The sequence below is a fragment of the Myotis nattereri genome, assembly GCF_964212035.1.
Source record: "Myotis nattereri genome assembly, chromosome: 7".
Taxonomy (NCBI): domain Eukaryota; kingdom Metazoa; phylum Chordata; class Mammalia; order Chiroptera; family Vespertilionidae; genus Myotis; species Myotis nattereri.
This window is the reverse complement of record NC_138082.1, coordinates 42,493,189-42,510,590: the sequence shown is the minus strand read 5'-3', so window position 1 is coordinate 42,510,590 and position 17,402 is coordinate 42,493,189. Positions and strand designations below refer to the sequence as shown.

At 38.0% G+C, this 17,402-nt stretch overlaps 1 protein-coding gene across 1 annotated transcript in view; it reads left to right on the top strand.

Annotated features, from left to right (window-relative positions):
- Nucleotides 1-17,402, top strand: part of MTX2 (metaxin 2) — a 66,284-nt gene that overhangs the window by 11,309 nt on the left and 37,573 nt on the right. The window contains exons 2-3 of the mRNA XM_081095621.1: nt 13,091-13,138; nt 14,119-14,165. Of these exons, the coding sequence (XP_080951747.1) occupies nt 13,091-13,138; nt 14,119-14,165 (95 nt within the window). The remainder of the gene's footprint in view (nt 1-13,090; nt 13,139-14,118; nt 14,166-17,402) is intronic.

Below are 17,402 nucleotides of genomic sequence, written 5' to 3'. Positions count from 1 at the left end.
GCCTGCTCCTGGGTGGCAGACAGCAGGCCTAATCCCTAGGTGCAGCCCCTGGTCGGGCTCAGAGCAGAGCCGATTGGGGAGTTGGGGCGCCGCCCCCTGTCATGCACAGAGCAGGGCGTATTGGGAGGTTGTGATGCCACCCTCAGTCACGCTCAGGGTAGGGCTGATTGGGGGGTTGGGGCACCGCCCCCTGTCACACTCAAGGCAGGGTCAATGGAGAGGTTGCGGTGCCACCCCCTGTCACGCACAGAGCAGGGCCAATCAGGGGGTTGGGGCGCTGCCCCCTGTCACACACAGAGCAGGGCCCATCAGGGGGGTTGGGGCTCCGTACCCTGTCACGCACAGAGCAGGGCCGATCAGGGGGTTGGGGAGCTCCCTCCTGTCACGCACAGAGCAGGACCCATCAGGGGGTTGGGGAGCTCCCCCCTGTCACGCACAGAACAGGGCCCATCAGGGGGGTTGGGGCTCCGTACCCTGTCACGCACAGAGCAGGGTCAATCAGGGGGTTGGGGAGCTCCCCCCTGTCACGCACAGAGCAGGGCCCATCAGGGGGTTGGGGAGGTACCCCCTGTCACACACAGAGCAGGGCCCATCAGGGGGTTGAGGAGCTCCCCCCATCACTCACAGAGTAGGGCCGATAAGGGAGTTGGGGCACCGCCCCCTGTCACACACAGAGCAGGGCGGATCAGGGGGTTGGGGCACCGCCCTCTATCACTCACAGAGCAGGGCCGATCAGGGGATTGGGGCACCGCCACTGTCACACTCAGGGCAGGGCCGATGGGGAGGTTATGGCTCTACCCCGTCACACACAGAGCAGGGCCCGTGGGGTGGGGGGGTTGGGGCGCCGCACCCTGTCACACACACAGCCACAGGGTGATCAGGGGGTTGGGGAGTTCCCCTCTATCAGGCACAGAGCAGGGCCGATCAGGGGGTTGGGCGCCTTCCCCTGTCAGCAACAGAGCAGGGTGGATAGGGAGGTTGTGGCCCTGCCCCCTGTCACACACAGAGCCGCAGGGCGATCAGGGGGTTTGGGCGCTGCCCCGTGTCACGCTGATCCCGGTGCCGGGAGACCTCGCGGCTCCGCTGATCCCGGTGCTGGGAGGCATATTACCCTTTTACTATATAGAATAGAGGCCTGGTGCATGGGTGGGGGCTGACTGGTTTGCCCTGAAGGGTGTCCTGGATCAGGGTGGGGGTCCCCACTGGGGTGCCTGGCCAGCCTGGGTGAGGGGATGATGGCTGTTTGCAGCTGGTCACACACCCTTCAGGGTGGGGGTCCCCACTGGGGTGCCTGGCCAGTCTGGGTGAGGGGCTGAGGGCTGTTTTCAGGCTGGTGGGTGACGGAAGCTCCCAACCGCTCCTTTTTTTCTTTTTTTCTTTTTTATTCTGGGCCAGCTTTAGCTCTGAGGCTCTAGCTCTTAGGCCTCCGCTCCTGAAAGCAGGTATCTGGTTTGTTTCGGTTCTATAATCCAAACAATGTATAACTCCAGCTCTGAAAGCAGGTTTCTGGGGTTTTGTTTAGTTTCTATATTTGTTACAATGTTTCAAACTGCAGGCTCAGAGGCCGGCAAGGCAGGCGGGGAACGTTGGAGTCCTCCGTCACTGAAGCAAGCAAGCCTCATGTTCAGTTTAAGCTGCCTGGCTGCTGGCCGCCATCTTGGCTGGCAGTTAATTTGCATATTGCCCTGATTAGCCAATGGGAAGGGTAGCGGTTGTACGTTAATTACCATGTTTCTCTTTTATTAGATAGGATATTTATTATTTACTATTTTGTATTATCTTTGTTTCATAGGTAAATGACTTTACTAATATTTTATTAAAAGATTAGGGTAAGATTTGAGTTTAGCTAGTATAATTAAGTCATTTTTCTCTTGGGTTCTCTTTTTTTCTAATTTCCTGCATAATGTAGCAACTGCCATCAGACCAGAGTTTATGATTGTGGTAAGCCATTGTGGCCACTGGATTCCAAATTCTGGGGACTAGGAGCCAGGGAGTTGTTATGTGGTAAGGAAGTTGGAGAGGGAAATTTCAGAAAGGTAAAGTTTCAAAGTAATGGGTTAATAAAATAGAACTGATTGGTAGGTAGATGGAAATGTCAGGATTGGTGCCTGAAGCAGCATAGTGGAGTTTATGAAAGTAACAAGATCAGGAATCAGTTTGATAACTAATTTAGATGAACAGAGGGAATTCTGAAGCTTCATATGAATAAGCATTTAATTTTGTCTTTCATGCTAAATCTGTGACTAATAGTAATTATTAAAATATTAGAGGTCCAGCGTGCGAAATCACATGAGACCCAGACCTGCTGTGCCAGCAGACCCCAGACCCACCCTGCACGAGCTGCAGGCCCCGCCTCCACCACGTGAGCCGTGGGCCCCACCTCCACCACGCCAGCCCCGCCTCGCCCTGTGAGCCATGAGTCCCGGCCTGCGAGAGGTGCTCCATGCACCTCCTGGTGACCAGATGTGGTCGTGATGCCATAATGGTGTCATGACCACAGGCCTTTAATGATGTAGATAACTGTTCAGTTTTTGTTGTAGTGTATAAACCAGACCACAAATTATGGCTACTATACATCTATTTTATTACCTTCATGGATCCTGTGTGCCAGTAATTCAGATAGGCCACAGGAGGGATGGCTTGTGTCTACCTCACAATGTCTGAATTCTCAGCTGGAAAGAACCAAAGGCAGAGATGATTCAACATTTGGCGGAGGGAGGGTGGGGGGGGGGGCAATCAGGCTGGCAGAGGAGCAGTTAGACGTCAATCAGGCTGGCAGGGGAGCGGTTAGGGGGTGATCAGGCTGGTAGGCAGGCAGAAGTGGTTAGGGGCAATCAGGCAGGCAGGCAGGCGAGCAGTTGGGAGCCAGCAGTCCTGGATTGTGAGAGGGATGTCCGATGTCCGACATCCCCCGAGGGGTCCCAGATTGGAGAGGGTGCAGGCTGGGCTGAAGGACAAACCCCCACCCCCCCACCCAGTGCACGAATTTTGTGCACCGGGCCTCTAGTTTTATATAAATGGAATCATACAGTGTATTTTCTTTAGTGTCTGGCTTTTTTCACTGGGCACAATGCTTTTGAAGCTCATCCCTTTTGTAGCATATATTAATACTTGGTTCCATTTTCTTGCCAAATAGTATTGTATGAATATACCACATTTGGTTTATCCATTCACCAATTGATGGTCATTTGTTTCTAGTTTTTTACTATTGTGAATAATGCTGTTGTGCTCATTCACGTACAGGTCTTTGTGTGGATATATGTTTTTTCATTTCTCCTGAGTGAATACCTAGGAGTAGAATTGCTGGGTCATATGGTAATTTTGTATTTAACATTTTGAGAAATTACCAACCTTTTTATATTTCCATCAACAATGTATGAGAGTTCCAAATTTTCCACATCCTATAAATATTTGTTGTCTGTCTTATTGATAATAGCCATTCAAGTGGTTATGAAATGGTATGTTGTGATTTTGATTTGTATTTCCCTAATGACTAATGATACTGAGTATCTTTTCATATGCTTGTTGGCTATTATCTGCTTAAATGTCTATTTAGATCCTATGCCCATAAAATTTTGGGGGGTTATTTGCCTTTTTTATTATCCTATATAATAAAGAGGTAATATGCAAATTGACTATCACTCCAACGCACAAGATGACCGCCCCCATGTGGACACAAGATGGCCAGCAGGGCGGGCAGTTGGGGCAATCAGGCTGGCAGGGGAGGGCAGTTAGGGGCAATCAGGCCGGCAGGGGAGCAGTTAGACATCGATCAGACTGGCAGGGGAGTGGTTAGGGGGTGATCAGGCTGGCAGGCAGAAGTGGTTAGGGGCAATCAGGCAGGCCAGTGAACGATTGGGAGCCAGCAGTCCTGGATTGTGAGAGGGATGTCTGACTGCTGGTTTAGGCCTAATCCCGGTGGGCCAGTTGGACATCCCTCGAAGGGTCCCAGATTGGAGAGGGTGCAGTCTGGGCTGAGGGACACCCCCCACTCCCCCTCCCCGCACGAATTTCATGCACCGGGCCTCTAGTTGAGCTATAAAAGTTCTTTGTATATTCTGGATATAAGCTTTATGAGTCTTAGAAAATTTTAACTGCTGTCACCATCATCATCATCATCATCAACATCATCATCTGCCTAGGTAGAAGTCTGGGTAGTGTTTGACGAGTAGAAGATAGATTCTCATTATTCTCTTGTTTCATTTGGGCTCTAACGTTGGGTTGTGGGGAAGAAATTCTGCCCTCTACTAGTTTTCCTGAATTTTCAATCTGTTTTGCTTTCTATTTTCTGCTTCATGAATGGCAGGGTATTAGAATCCATTTGCCTTAATTCTATATTAATAATATAGAATTCTTTATTATTCATTCATGTGTCCTCACTTTGGATCATTTTAATTTTTTGTTTATCACGTTACAAATGAATGGATGGTTGAGGATATTGATGAGGGATTTATGGGATAAGTTGTATTTGCCATTGGCTTCAGGGCCCTTATTTCAATCTAACATAGTCTGTAATCATTGTATCTGCACTTATTTCCAATATATTCTTTAAGTAACTGCTATGATCTAAATTTTTGTGTTTCTCCCAAATTTATGTATGAAATCTTTTTCCCCAAGGTAATGATATTAGAAGGTGGGGCCATTGGGAGTTTATTAGGTCATGAAGACAGAGTCCTTATGATTGGGATTAGTGCCCTTATAAAAGAGGCCCCAGAGAGCTCCCTTGCCCTGCTGCCATGTGAGGACATAGCAAGAAGTCAGTAGTGAATGACCTGGAAGAGGACCTTCACCAGAACCTGACCATGCTGTTCTTGGACTTCCAGCCTCCAGAACTGTGAGAGAGATATTTCTTTGGTTTATAAGCAGCCCAAATGGACTAAGATAGTAGACTTACAGCTAATAATACAAAATGCTACCTGCCAGTTTTTTTAGGTTTATGGAAATGACATTTTACACTGCACTTCTCCATTTTTTCACATGAGCCACTTTCTGACGTAAACATTGCTCTCTGGCTATTGAGGTGATGGGAGATGGGTTTTAAACTTTTTTTGTGGGAAGAGTCACTTCCTCCTAGCATATCGTGTGTAATATCATTAAACATCCCCTATGAAACAGTAGCTCAGGGCATCACTATTTAATCATTTCATTATCAGTGATATCTGAGATATAGTGTTATCTTTGAATTGTACTATAGTTTGCAGTTTGAATTGTTTTTGAATTTAATACGTAGCTCTTAAAAATCTAGTTTTAATAAAGTCACATGTTATCATATTTTAAATCTAAACATTTTTAAAATCTACTTTAAATAAGGCCTTCATTTCATAACCGTTTAAAACTTGTTAGGTTTTGAAATTAATGTCTGTTGGTATCACTGAGATCATCAGAATAGTATTTATGTCAAATTAGTAAATTTATTTTCTTCTTTTCTCTTTGTGTGTTGCCGTTAACTTGTCCATGTTTAAGAGCTGTCAAATGCTCTTTGAGCATTTTGTTATATTAGTAGTATTTGTATTTACACCTTTGGCAGAAAGCCATTCAAATTTGGAGGTAGGCTATACATGTTTCTTACTCCTTTTGTGTAGCACTGTCTACATCGTCTTTGGAAGCTGAAGAGATGACATCTATGAGCTTTTGGGATCCAGTTGCCTAAGGATAAACTGTAGTTTACTTCATTAGTGCACAAATGATAGGTTTGTGTAGAGTTATTATAACATTAATCAATTTGATGGATTAGAAATATGACAGCACTGAAGCAGCATGTAATATTAGTGCTTATTATTCTACAAATTATGTCTTTACCTACATTCATATGCCAGAGGAGTCATGTTGTACATTAAGAATGCAGAATTAAAAAACCAACAACAATATAGGGCACTGCTTTTCATGGCCTTTCTCTTGTCCTCTTAGGTTAGATCATCAAGAGATGGATTTGGGAATTAGATTTGTTTATTAGGTCATAGCACTTTCATACTGATGTACCCTGAATTGAATGGACTAGAGAGATCATCTACTACCACAATGACTTGTCACCCAACCTGATACTTGAAAGAATACCTCAGGTAAAAGGTAGAGCCTTTAAGAGATCTAGGGATATATATATATATATCCCTAAAATTTATTGGCCAGTAGTCATTTCTCTAAAAATTATAATGTCATTTGTGGATTATAGAGAACAACATAGACTGATGAACAGGGACAGATCCAAAGACAGAGAAACAGTGATCAGACTATCAATCCCCAGAGGGAAAGTAGGGGAGGGAGGGGGTACGGGGAAGAGATCAACCAGAGGACTTGTATGCATGCATATAAGCCAAACCAATGGACATGGACAACAGGGGGATGAGAGCATGAGTGGGGGGGGGCGGGGGAGGATGCAGGTTAATGGGGGGGGAGGGGGATAAGGACACATTTGTAATACCTTAACTAATAAAGAATAAAAAAAAATAAAAAATAATTATAATGGATTAGTACTGAAGAATATTGATTTTTTGGTTCTATTGTATTGGTTGATAAAACTTAAAAATATTAGGTACCTTAAAGATAATTAAAAGAGAAGCATATATATATTTTTGGGGGGCTATGGGTATTTCTTTACAATGTATGCATTTTTAACACTAATTCATTTATGCATTATTAAGTTTATCTTATGACTTTCAAAAATCCAAGCATATAGATCCCCTCTCTCTCTTGTTTTTTAAACTTTGTTCTCCAACATAAATACTCTTAGGCATAGAGGAAGTTTCTTTGAAAAATTTAAAAATACTCATTTGAATTAAAAAAACCCTCTCTATTCCACTGAAGATTGAAATCATAAGAGGCATCTCCTTTGCTCCTGGTAAAAGAGATACTAAATGTAATCATTTTGCTTGGGCAAAATTGGAAAATAAGTAAAGGACTAGGTGGATAAAAGACTTTTAATAATGTTAATTGGAGAGAAAGCTTGTTATGCAGTCATTAAGAGTACCTTAAATTGTTGTTTTGGTATGAAAATGATATAGTAGTTTCTTATTGTGAAACAATAAATTTCTGAAAGGTGGGTAGTTTTACTTTGGAACTCTTATAATAAAGATATTAGCTTTAAATGATACTTAGATCAAAACATTTAAATCTTGCTTAATTTGAATTTCATATTTTAGCATGCATTATTATAAATGCCATATTCAGTTTGGAGCAATTGAGAAATCCAAGGCTTTAATAAATAATCTCAGGACCATAGGAATTTTTCACATTCTAGGAACTTACTGTCTTGAAAGGGAGATAAGATATTGACACAATAATAGAATAGAGTAGAAAGTAATATATGATCTAAGACAAGTACAAACTGCTATGGACAGTATAGATAAAAGAGAAATTAGATTTGATAAGTTAACAGAAGCCTTCTAGATGGAGGTAGCATTTTAACTTGGTCTTGAGAAAGGTATAGGATTTAAGTTTGTGCTGCTGAAGGAGTACTCTGGACAGAAGGGAATAATTTGAGCCAAGTCACGAATGTGAGAAACTATGAAATGTATGGGGAAATTTTAAGTGCTCTCACACTTGCCCCAAAAAGGGTTCTGTTGCTAGGTAGATAAGGTAGGCAGATATCCCTTCTTCCCATTAATTTGTGTGTGTTCTTTCCAAGCTTTTTCTATGGTCAGTAAAGGATTTTACTAAAATAGAGGAGGATACTTCTTTGTTCAAGGGTCATGAATGGCTGGGTTCTCTTCTAAAATTTCTAAGAGATAGTTATTTAACTAGAACAGTGTTATCCAAAGTTGGGTGTGGTAAAAACACCCTGTATTGTGCAAAGCAATCCTTTAAATTACAGGACTAAACTATTGAAACTTGGATTTCAATTTTTAAAAACTCTACTTTCATTTTTAGTGTATGTTTTATAATGGATGTGATTTATTAGCTCAGGAATATCAACCGTATGATTTCTAAATCTATTTGGGCCTGCATGCGCATATATTTTATTGATGGGGACATGAGATTTAAAGCTGGTGATCCCTGAGTTGGTTTTAGAATGTGGAAAGGGGATTAGTGAGATTACTTATCAATGGTTGAGGGCCTTATATTAGTTTTAGGAGGGTTATAACAGTAATATCTCATGAAAACTACATATTTGATATAAAATAAACAGATTTCCAGTGTTAAGGGTCATTGCATAGTTAAGTTTATAGAATTAAATTCTGCCAACTATTTCAGGCAGCTGTTTAATATTTTTACAGTTGTGTTGCTGGTTGTGGTATTAAAGTTTTTGGGTAAAGTTTCCTTTTTTAGGGCATGTTGTGTAGTTTCCTAATCTTCTCTGCTGCATTCTTAGCCTAAATGGTAACAGATTGATAATAATAATCATAGGGAATAGAAAACATTCATTCAGCCAAAATCTACTGATTGCCTACAAGGTGCTAGGTTCTAGGGATGAAGTGGTAACAAAAACTGGACATGGGGACTTATGGTGTTTTTATGTTCTTGGGAGAGATAAGCAATCAAATAGTCCTGACTTCTATGTCAAAATGTTGACTGTGTTAACTGGTACAACGGAGTGTGCATGCTCTTCAAGCTTGCAAAGAGTGTTTGAACTATTCAGGGAGGTCAAAGGCTTCCCTGAAGACAGGACTGGCTGTAGGTCCAGTGCAAAATGAAAACGAGAGGCCCCTTGTTCAAAAGTATTCCAGGATTGAGATAGCACAACATTAAACCAAGGTTGGAGCCTTTCTAAGTGTAGGCCTGTGCATCTGCTCAGGTTGCATGTCCATGAAATTGGCCCAACCCCAGGAAGTGATGTTTGAGCAGAGATGTGAGGACACAGAAGGATGGGAAGATTGCTCCAGGGCAGAGGAGACAGACAGCCCAAATGAATCTCTAGGGCAGGAAGGAATGGGGCTCATTCCGGAACAGGATGAAGGCCAATGTAGCTGGAGTACATACAGAGTGGGTGGAGTGGAGTTATGCTGAGGCCAGAGAGTAGAGAGAATTATGTGTAAGGCCAAACTGATGATTCTGATGTTTATTTCAAGAGCCACACAAACTATTGATGTATGTTAAGCATAAAGTTTACTTTTTGTCTAATAATACCAATAACTTGCACCTTGATAGCATTTGACAGCATTCTCTCTCAATCCCCATTTCCTACTAGCCTTCTATTCAGAAACTTTTAGCTACACCTTCTATATTTATTCTAAGTTTGGCCCTTCTCTAAGGCAGGTTTAAAAAGACATTTCATATCAGTGTATACTTTTGTTGGTATAAATTGAAAATATGATGGATGAATTTTGAAATTTTATTCACTCTTGAATTAGACAACACTATGGTGGTTTCCAGAGGGAAGGGGGTAGGGGACAGTAAAGGGTAAAGGGGCAGATATATGATGACAGAAGATGATTTGGATTTGGGTGGTGGGCACATAATGGTGGACAGATAATATTAACCAATGCCACCCCAATAAATTTAATACAAATAAAATAAAATAAAAAGACTTAGTCTGTGGTCTGAAACATTTTAGGTTGACTGAAGTAAAACTTGTATGAGATGAAAATGTTTTATTATTGTTTTAAAAAGATTTTTCTTTTTAAATACTACAGATTTTTAAGGTCTGTTGTCATCATTATAATTTTAAGTTCGTAATCTCTCCGTTACGTAGGGTCAGAAACAAGGGGTGGGTATTGACTTGCCTAACCTTGGGAAGAGGAGTGGGGAAGAAGTTGTATTTTTGGACTTTGTCTTTCACATAATAGTCTCAATAAAAAGGCTTTAATTAATATTACCCAAACCAAGAAATAGGCTTTGTACTTTGCTATGTGTGGGTAATAAGATTCGTGATTCATTACTTATAAAGGCAGTTATAGAGCTCATTTTCTAGATAAAAATCTGTATGGTTGATTTGTAGATCTACACAACTTAGGATTTTCACTTTGGACACTCTATCGAATAACAAGCTAGCCATTTCTTGTTCCATGTCATGCTTAAAATGTAATTATTTGAGCTGCTTTAGATAGGTGACACATTTAAATCAGTGATATTCGTATACTCTCAACTGCTCATGGGTGAGATAGGTAGCTAATCATTCCCTGCCTCATCTAGCATTTCTTGCCACCTGGTCTATGGATGCACTGGAATTCCAGGCTGTTAAAATAACATGATTAAATAGGTTTCTGTCAGCCGTCTTGCCTTCTCTTTTTAAATGGTAGGTTCTAGCTGTAAAGATAGTATTAGACGTTTTGGCAGTTACTTTCCAAGAATTTCTTTTCAATAATAATTTCTGAGTTGGAACATAGTTTGCATCTTGGACCAAGAAAAGCATAGCACTTTCACCCCCATTTTCAGCTTTAGGTTCTTAATAGCAGAGCTTTTAGTATTTGTAGGCAACTCCTTTGTTCTTATTTGCAGTTAGGCAGTATGTTGCAAGATTTCTTTTACTTTCACATATGTCTGTTGTAATATATCTGAAGAATCTATGGGGGTGATGATAAATTAACTCAACATAAATTACTGTTTATATGAGAACTTGATACTGCAGAATAGTGAAATAGTTTCTGATTTATCAGAGAACACTTAAATTATATTCAGCATGTATTTAATGCTAAGGGAATGCTATTCCATTGTTTTTAAAAATTTAAATCTATGTCTCGTGTGTATAAAACAGCTAACCAGCAGTTAAAATTACTGTAATATTTAATTAGAACATCCATTGCTTTAACATAGTTGATAATATTAAGTTCAGTACCAAGGACATTTTTTCCACTGATTTTTTTAGAGAGAGTGGAAGGGAGGGTGAGAAGAGAGAGAGAGAGGGAGAGAGAGAGAGAGAGACATTGATGTGAGAGTCATACCATTTGGTTGCCTCCCACATGCTCCCTGATCCTGGCCAGGGATTGAACCTGCAACCCAGGTATGTGCCCTTGACTGGGAATCTAACCCAGGACCTTTCCATGTGCAGGTTGATGCTCTAACCATTTAGCAACACCAGCCAGGGCAGTTCAGATAAAATTTTGATTAGCCAAAATATTTAGGGAATAGAGTAGTAGGATTAACCAAAATATCCCTTTTCTTTTTTTCAACACACAATTAATGAACACCAACTATACGCACAACATGATACAGAAGATATACTGTATATAACACATCTATGTCCTCAAGGAACTTAGTTTCAAGATCTTTGAAATTTTTGTAAATTTAATTTCTATGCTTTATTGCTTTAATAATATTAATATAGTACATACAATTGAATCTTTGATGATTCAATTGGATCTTATAATGAATGAACCTCATTGTATTGTTTCTCATATAGATGTAAACAGTGTAGGTGTGCTGACCATACAATTTATCCTAAAAGGTTATTTTTGAGTAATTTGCTGATGTCAGCTTGTTTTTGTTTCCCTGACTTTTTATAAAACTGTGTTACACAGGTTAATTGGGTTTCTTGCTGCAATTTTACTTTGTTAAAAAGTTTACAATAACATAATAAATATTTAGTTTCACTGCTTTTTGGTGTGTGAGTTGAAACTCAGTAGCCTTTACGTGTATGTATAATGTGGTGGGTAATAGCATATAAAACTATGTATGTTCATTATTTGCTTGGCGATTTCATGGTATTAACCTTAAGTATGAGCTTAATTTTGTGTAGCCCAAACTAAACCAAAGCAAAGCTAGCATTTATAATTTATAATACTACTATTACGTTTTCCTTTTAATTCTAAAGTGTAAATAAAAGCAAGTTAAGGAGTCACCTTATCCCTGGGACTGTTTTAGTGCATCTTAAATGATCATTCATAAGAAAAAAAATACTTCACATACATACATTTCTTTAAAAAAGTCAGCTAGAGTTATATATTAAATGATAACTTATGGCTATATCACAGAAACTGTATTATAAACAGAATAAGAAAATACCAATTATTATCAAATTTCATGTATTTAATTTACTTTTCTCCTGAGAGCAAATGTAGTTACTATGCCAGAACTGGTGATTCTGATGTTTTATGGCTTTTACAAAGGACAATTCAACAAATCATATCCTATATATTCTATAAGTGGAGACGTTGCTTCTTAAGTGCAATTGATTAGATAGAATTTAAATCTAGTGCTTTTTCCAAGCACTGATAAGTTACTAATATTTTTGTAGCTAACTAGTCTTCTGTAGATGAATGGTTAAGAGTCATGGTCAAACCTAACTTTAGGTCTAAAATTAACTTTATCAGCTTTGACATTGTAGGTACTTACTGCTTCGTCATGCTACTCTCCTTCGATTTTGTGGGGTGGTGGTGGTGGGATCAAGGCAATGAAATGTTCTAGAATACAGCAGGATTCCACTATATGTTTAAGTACTACCAGCTTATAAAGCAACATGCATAGCATCATACAGATATATTTGATTCTTTCATGCATTGTTGTCTGTTTGAAAATTTACTTTGTTAAATGTTTACAGTGAAATATAAATATTATTTCACTATTTTTATAGTGAATCAGAATTCAGTATCTTTATATATATATGAGTAACATTTTGGATATGTCTGTGTTTGAAGGAGGCTAAAGGAATAGTAGCATATAGGCTAAGTTAGTTTTTTCAATTCTTACTTTCGATTGGGCAAGATATCTTCCACTTCCTCCCCATAACACACCAACAAACAAAAAACAAATGACCACCAAACAATAAACCAAACATGCATTTAAAACATTATCTAACCTACTTACACAGGTTACCTGTGTAACCTGTGTAATCTAAGTTAGATTCTAAGGTAGTGTGAGTAGTTGCCACAGTTAAGGTAACTTGGCAATTGACTTTAAATGCTCTAGACCAGTGGTTCTCAACGTTCCTACTGCTGTGATCCTTTAATACAGTTCCTCATGTGGTGACCCCCAACCAAAAAGTTATTTTCGTTGCTACTTCGTAACTGTAATTTTGCTACTGTAAACAATATGTAATTATATATGTGTTTTCCGATGGTCTTAGGTGACCCCTGTGAAAGGGTCGTTCGACCCCCAAAGGGGTCGCGACCCACAGGTTGAGAATCGCTGCTCTAGGCCAATGCATGTGCTTATTGAACTTGGTGGATTATTTATATGTTTTTGCCCTATGTGCCTAATTACCACTGCCTTGTTTCCACAGCTGTAGAACCTTGGCCTGAAAATGCTACATTATATCAGCAACTGAAAGGTAGGAACTTGTTCATAATTAAAAATGGCCTTGCATCAAAATACATCTATTAAAAAAATTCCTTCAATAATATAATTTACTGCAAGGAGAACATAAAACATAAAAAGGGCTTCCCTTGTATAATTTGTCTAAGAGATTTTGCCTAAACTTGTATCTGCCAGTGTAAACCAACTATTCATGCCCTATAAGGTCCTTAGTTTATTATTGACTCATTATATTGGCTGCTGTAGGCAGTGTAAAATGATGTGGTTGCAGGAGCAGTTGGCAGATTTACTGCACCAATAGCTGACACAGCAGATTTTTGAAGTCCTGTGGTAAAGTGGGCTCGCAGTAAAAAGGAACTGTTAAAATGTATAGGCCAGGATGTTCAGGCTCCCTTTAGCAGCTCTTCATATATCATCAGATCACATTATGGACCCCATTTGGGGCTCAGCAGCCTGCTACAGTTGTCAGAAGACTGCAAAGTAATGAAGACTAATAGGCAGCAGCCCTAGTCTTCTAAGCATGGAATTTTTATTGCAGTGAACTTGTCATCTTTCTTTTGTGTGACAGACCTAAACACACTGTGCAATATTAACTGCAAGCTGGTTTTATATGATTTCAAATAGTTTCAACTAGAGAGGTTTGAGTAGATACAAATAGTACTTAATTTTAAAATATACTTAATTTTAATGAAAAGAAGAGGAATATCTTGAAAACTTGAAAAATGAATTTGTTTTTAAGTGAGCGATTTTAATTATATATTGCTGATAAAAATGTGATAATCAGTTTTAGAGTAGTCTTGTTTTATAATTGTTTGCATACAATGATAATATAATCAAAATTATAATTAAATAGCATTGATCTAGAACTTAATACTTATGTTACTAGAAGGCTATATCTTTTTAAAAATAAGAATAATTTTTAAAAATAAAAATATAAGTATATCTGACTTGGTTAGCAATCACTTTTGACTCAAACATTTTATTGTATTTCCACAGGGGAGCAAATTTTGCTTTCTGACAATGCCGCTTCCCTTGCTGTGCAGGTAAATATATAAATAATGTAACATTTTTTCATTTTGAGTTGGAAAATCCCCCCCCCCCCCCCAGATAATTTGATACGTCTGTTTAGAACTTTTGTGTGATTTACAATGATCAATATAATCTCTTCTGTGAAGGTTAAGTTTATTACATAATATTATTCAGTTAATTGTCAGTATATAAAATAAGCATAACATTTTCATTATTTGTTCTTTTTATAAAAAATTACTTCTGTTTCTTAGTAGTTTGGCTTTTGGCTAGAGATGATGGTGTTGATTTTTTGAGGGTGATATGTTCATTTACAGACACAGGATTACTTTCTAACTTATTTGTTAGCATCATTTTCTCATTATACTCATTCTAACATTAATCCATTTGATAATCTTGAAGCAGACATATTCTTCTCTAGTAATTTTTTATATACTTATTGATTACATTAGTGTTTATCCCCAAACCACTTATTGAATGCAATAGCTCTTTAAGTTGTATATCACAGTTGTATAATCCAAAAAAGATTAGTGGTTCTATAAATTTTAAATTGTACTATAGGAAGAATGGGATTCTTGGGGATTATTTGCTTTAACAAAAGAAAGAAATGTTCATGTGGTTATAGAATTATAATTATTCAAACATTTTACATACTTAGCTGCTGTTTATTCAGTTAGTTTCCATAATTTGAATTACAAAGAGAATTTTTTTTTGGTCCAGCATCTAAAAGATAACTTAAAAGAGAAATGTAAGACATGTGATATTTATTGGAGATGAGACTGTAAGCATCTTGAGGACAGAAAGGAAGAAAAGGAACTGTGAACTTCTGCTGTGTTCTAGGCATGATGTTAGGCACTTGGTTATCTCATTATATTTTTTTATTCACTTGGTATCCTCTGGGCTTAATAACTATGTCTAATACATAGTATATCATTCAGTACATTTGAGTTTTTTTTAAGATAGGGAAAGGAGAGATGAAAAGGAATCTATTGAACAATAACTTATTTGTATAAGTCTGAGTATCTTTAAGTTTCTTTCTTTTTGAAGATTTGTATCTTTTTAGAAAATAAATTATGTTTATTTTATTTATTTACCTTTATCTTTAGGCACTAGCATTATAACTAGGGCATTTTCTTATGTTAACTTTTGAGAAGCAGAAATTTTAGTTGGTTATAGGCAATAAATATGGATTTTATACTGCTATTTAATTTTTTAAAAATTATTTATTTATTTTTGGAAAGGGAAAATAATTTAAGTTTAGCTTTTAAATACTAATAACATGGTGTCTAGAATATATAGGGTGTCCCAAAATTCACGCAAGATTTGAATTTTGCGTGAGCATTAACAACAACAACAACAACAAAAAAAGCCTAATTTTACTTGGTTTATTGAATCAGATTCTAATATCTGTTGCCCTTTGATTTCAATCCCTTCAATTTGATAAGCATTACCAAGTACCAATTATGGCCCAGGAGCAGGGACGATGAAGACCATTGAAGACCATGGCTTTGCGTATGTGCCAGCAAAGCCGTGGAGGCCATTTACCCGATGTGCTATTCCATACATAACCCTATACTGTATACTTTATGAATCAATACAAAATTTACAATTTTTAATTATAAACCTGTGTTTTCTATCAAAATTACTTCTTGCGTGAATTTTGGGACACCCTATAGAATGTACTCAGCAAATATTTGTTGAATGAAGGGTTTGTACGTGTGGTAAAAGCAATTTTGCCTAATAATTAATAGCACCAATAAATTATTTGCTTTGTATAAACTAGTATTGTCAATCTTTATAGCCTTGAAAAGATGGCTCAAGGAACAGTGAATATTTTAGTCGAAGCACTAATGCTTAACCCTTTTTTAATTGCCATTTTTGGGATAACTCTTTCAGGATCTGATGAAACACATCCCAGTGCATGCACACAAGTAAAAACCTACCCAGAGTATTCTGCATATGGTTTTAGGAAGTTTAATGATCTCTCTGCTGAAGCTGTCTGGGAATCCCCAAGGAAGAGTAGTTTAGGAAGTACTGAAGTAATTTTCACCAAGGAAAGTATTGTGGGTAGGAATACACCAATGGTTCTTAACTAAGGGAGATTTCAACCCCACAGAGGACACTTGACCATGTTTGGACATGTTTAGTTGTCTCAGCTGTTGTGGGAGAGTGCTATTGGCATCTATTAGGTAGATGCCAGGGATGCTCTTAAACATCTTACAATACATAGGATAGTCTCTCCATAATAAAGGATTATCTAGCCCCAAATATAAGTAGTGTCAATGTTGAGAAACCCTGGGATAGATGTTTTAACTAGTTTTCATAGCAAACTAAAATATTGGTATATTAGCGATAAAAAAATGAATGTCTTAAATAATCTGTGGGAGGGAAAAAAAAATCTTAGTGTGTACTTTATTTAGCAACTCTATTTTTATGGTTCCTGCTAATTTGCTTTCTCACCATGGCTTCTCAAATCATAGTTGCAATAAAGAATAAAACCAGAAAAAAAGGAACCTTTCAAAATGCAGAATTTTGCTTAACCATTTTCAATTGTTTTGTTACACTACATATGTCACTTAGATGATAAATTAACCAGCATATATTAAAAATTCTTGGTTTTCTTTAATATTCTTTGGCTTGACAGCTGATAGTAGCCATGACTATAAATGTGACTTTTCCAGATATCTGATGTAAACTTTATGGAGTAATTTTCATCTATATAGTGGACCAGCATCCGTTTAGAAGAATCAGTTAAATGTATGAAATTGATCAAAACAATGTGACAGGTATCCATAAACTGGATATTTACTAGAAGATACCAGATATCATACATCAGATATTTTAATAGTCTGCTAGTTAAGCCATCAAGAAATTTAAATTTTGCTTACCACATATAGTTGGCATTTATTATACCCCTGAAACTAAGTGGTTCGATCATTTTTGATTAAAGGAACCTTTATGAGTTCAGTTTAAAAGAAAATAAAATTTTTTCTCATGGCTGTTATTTCCTCTTAGATTTGTTTTTCTTTCCTCATCCACAAAGTATTGGTATTACCTCAAGTGTTTGCCTGGTCATAAAATAATCTCATGTGTTGAATGTAGTTAAGTATTAGTGTAGTGTGTGTTCCTCTGTTTTTCATGATATATACATGTGTACATACATACATACATACATGTAGGTATATATACATCTATATGACATACCACACACACACAGTGAGAGAGAAACTTTCCATTTTATAATACTTCCACTT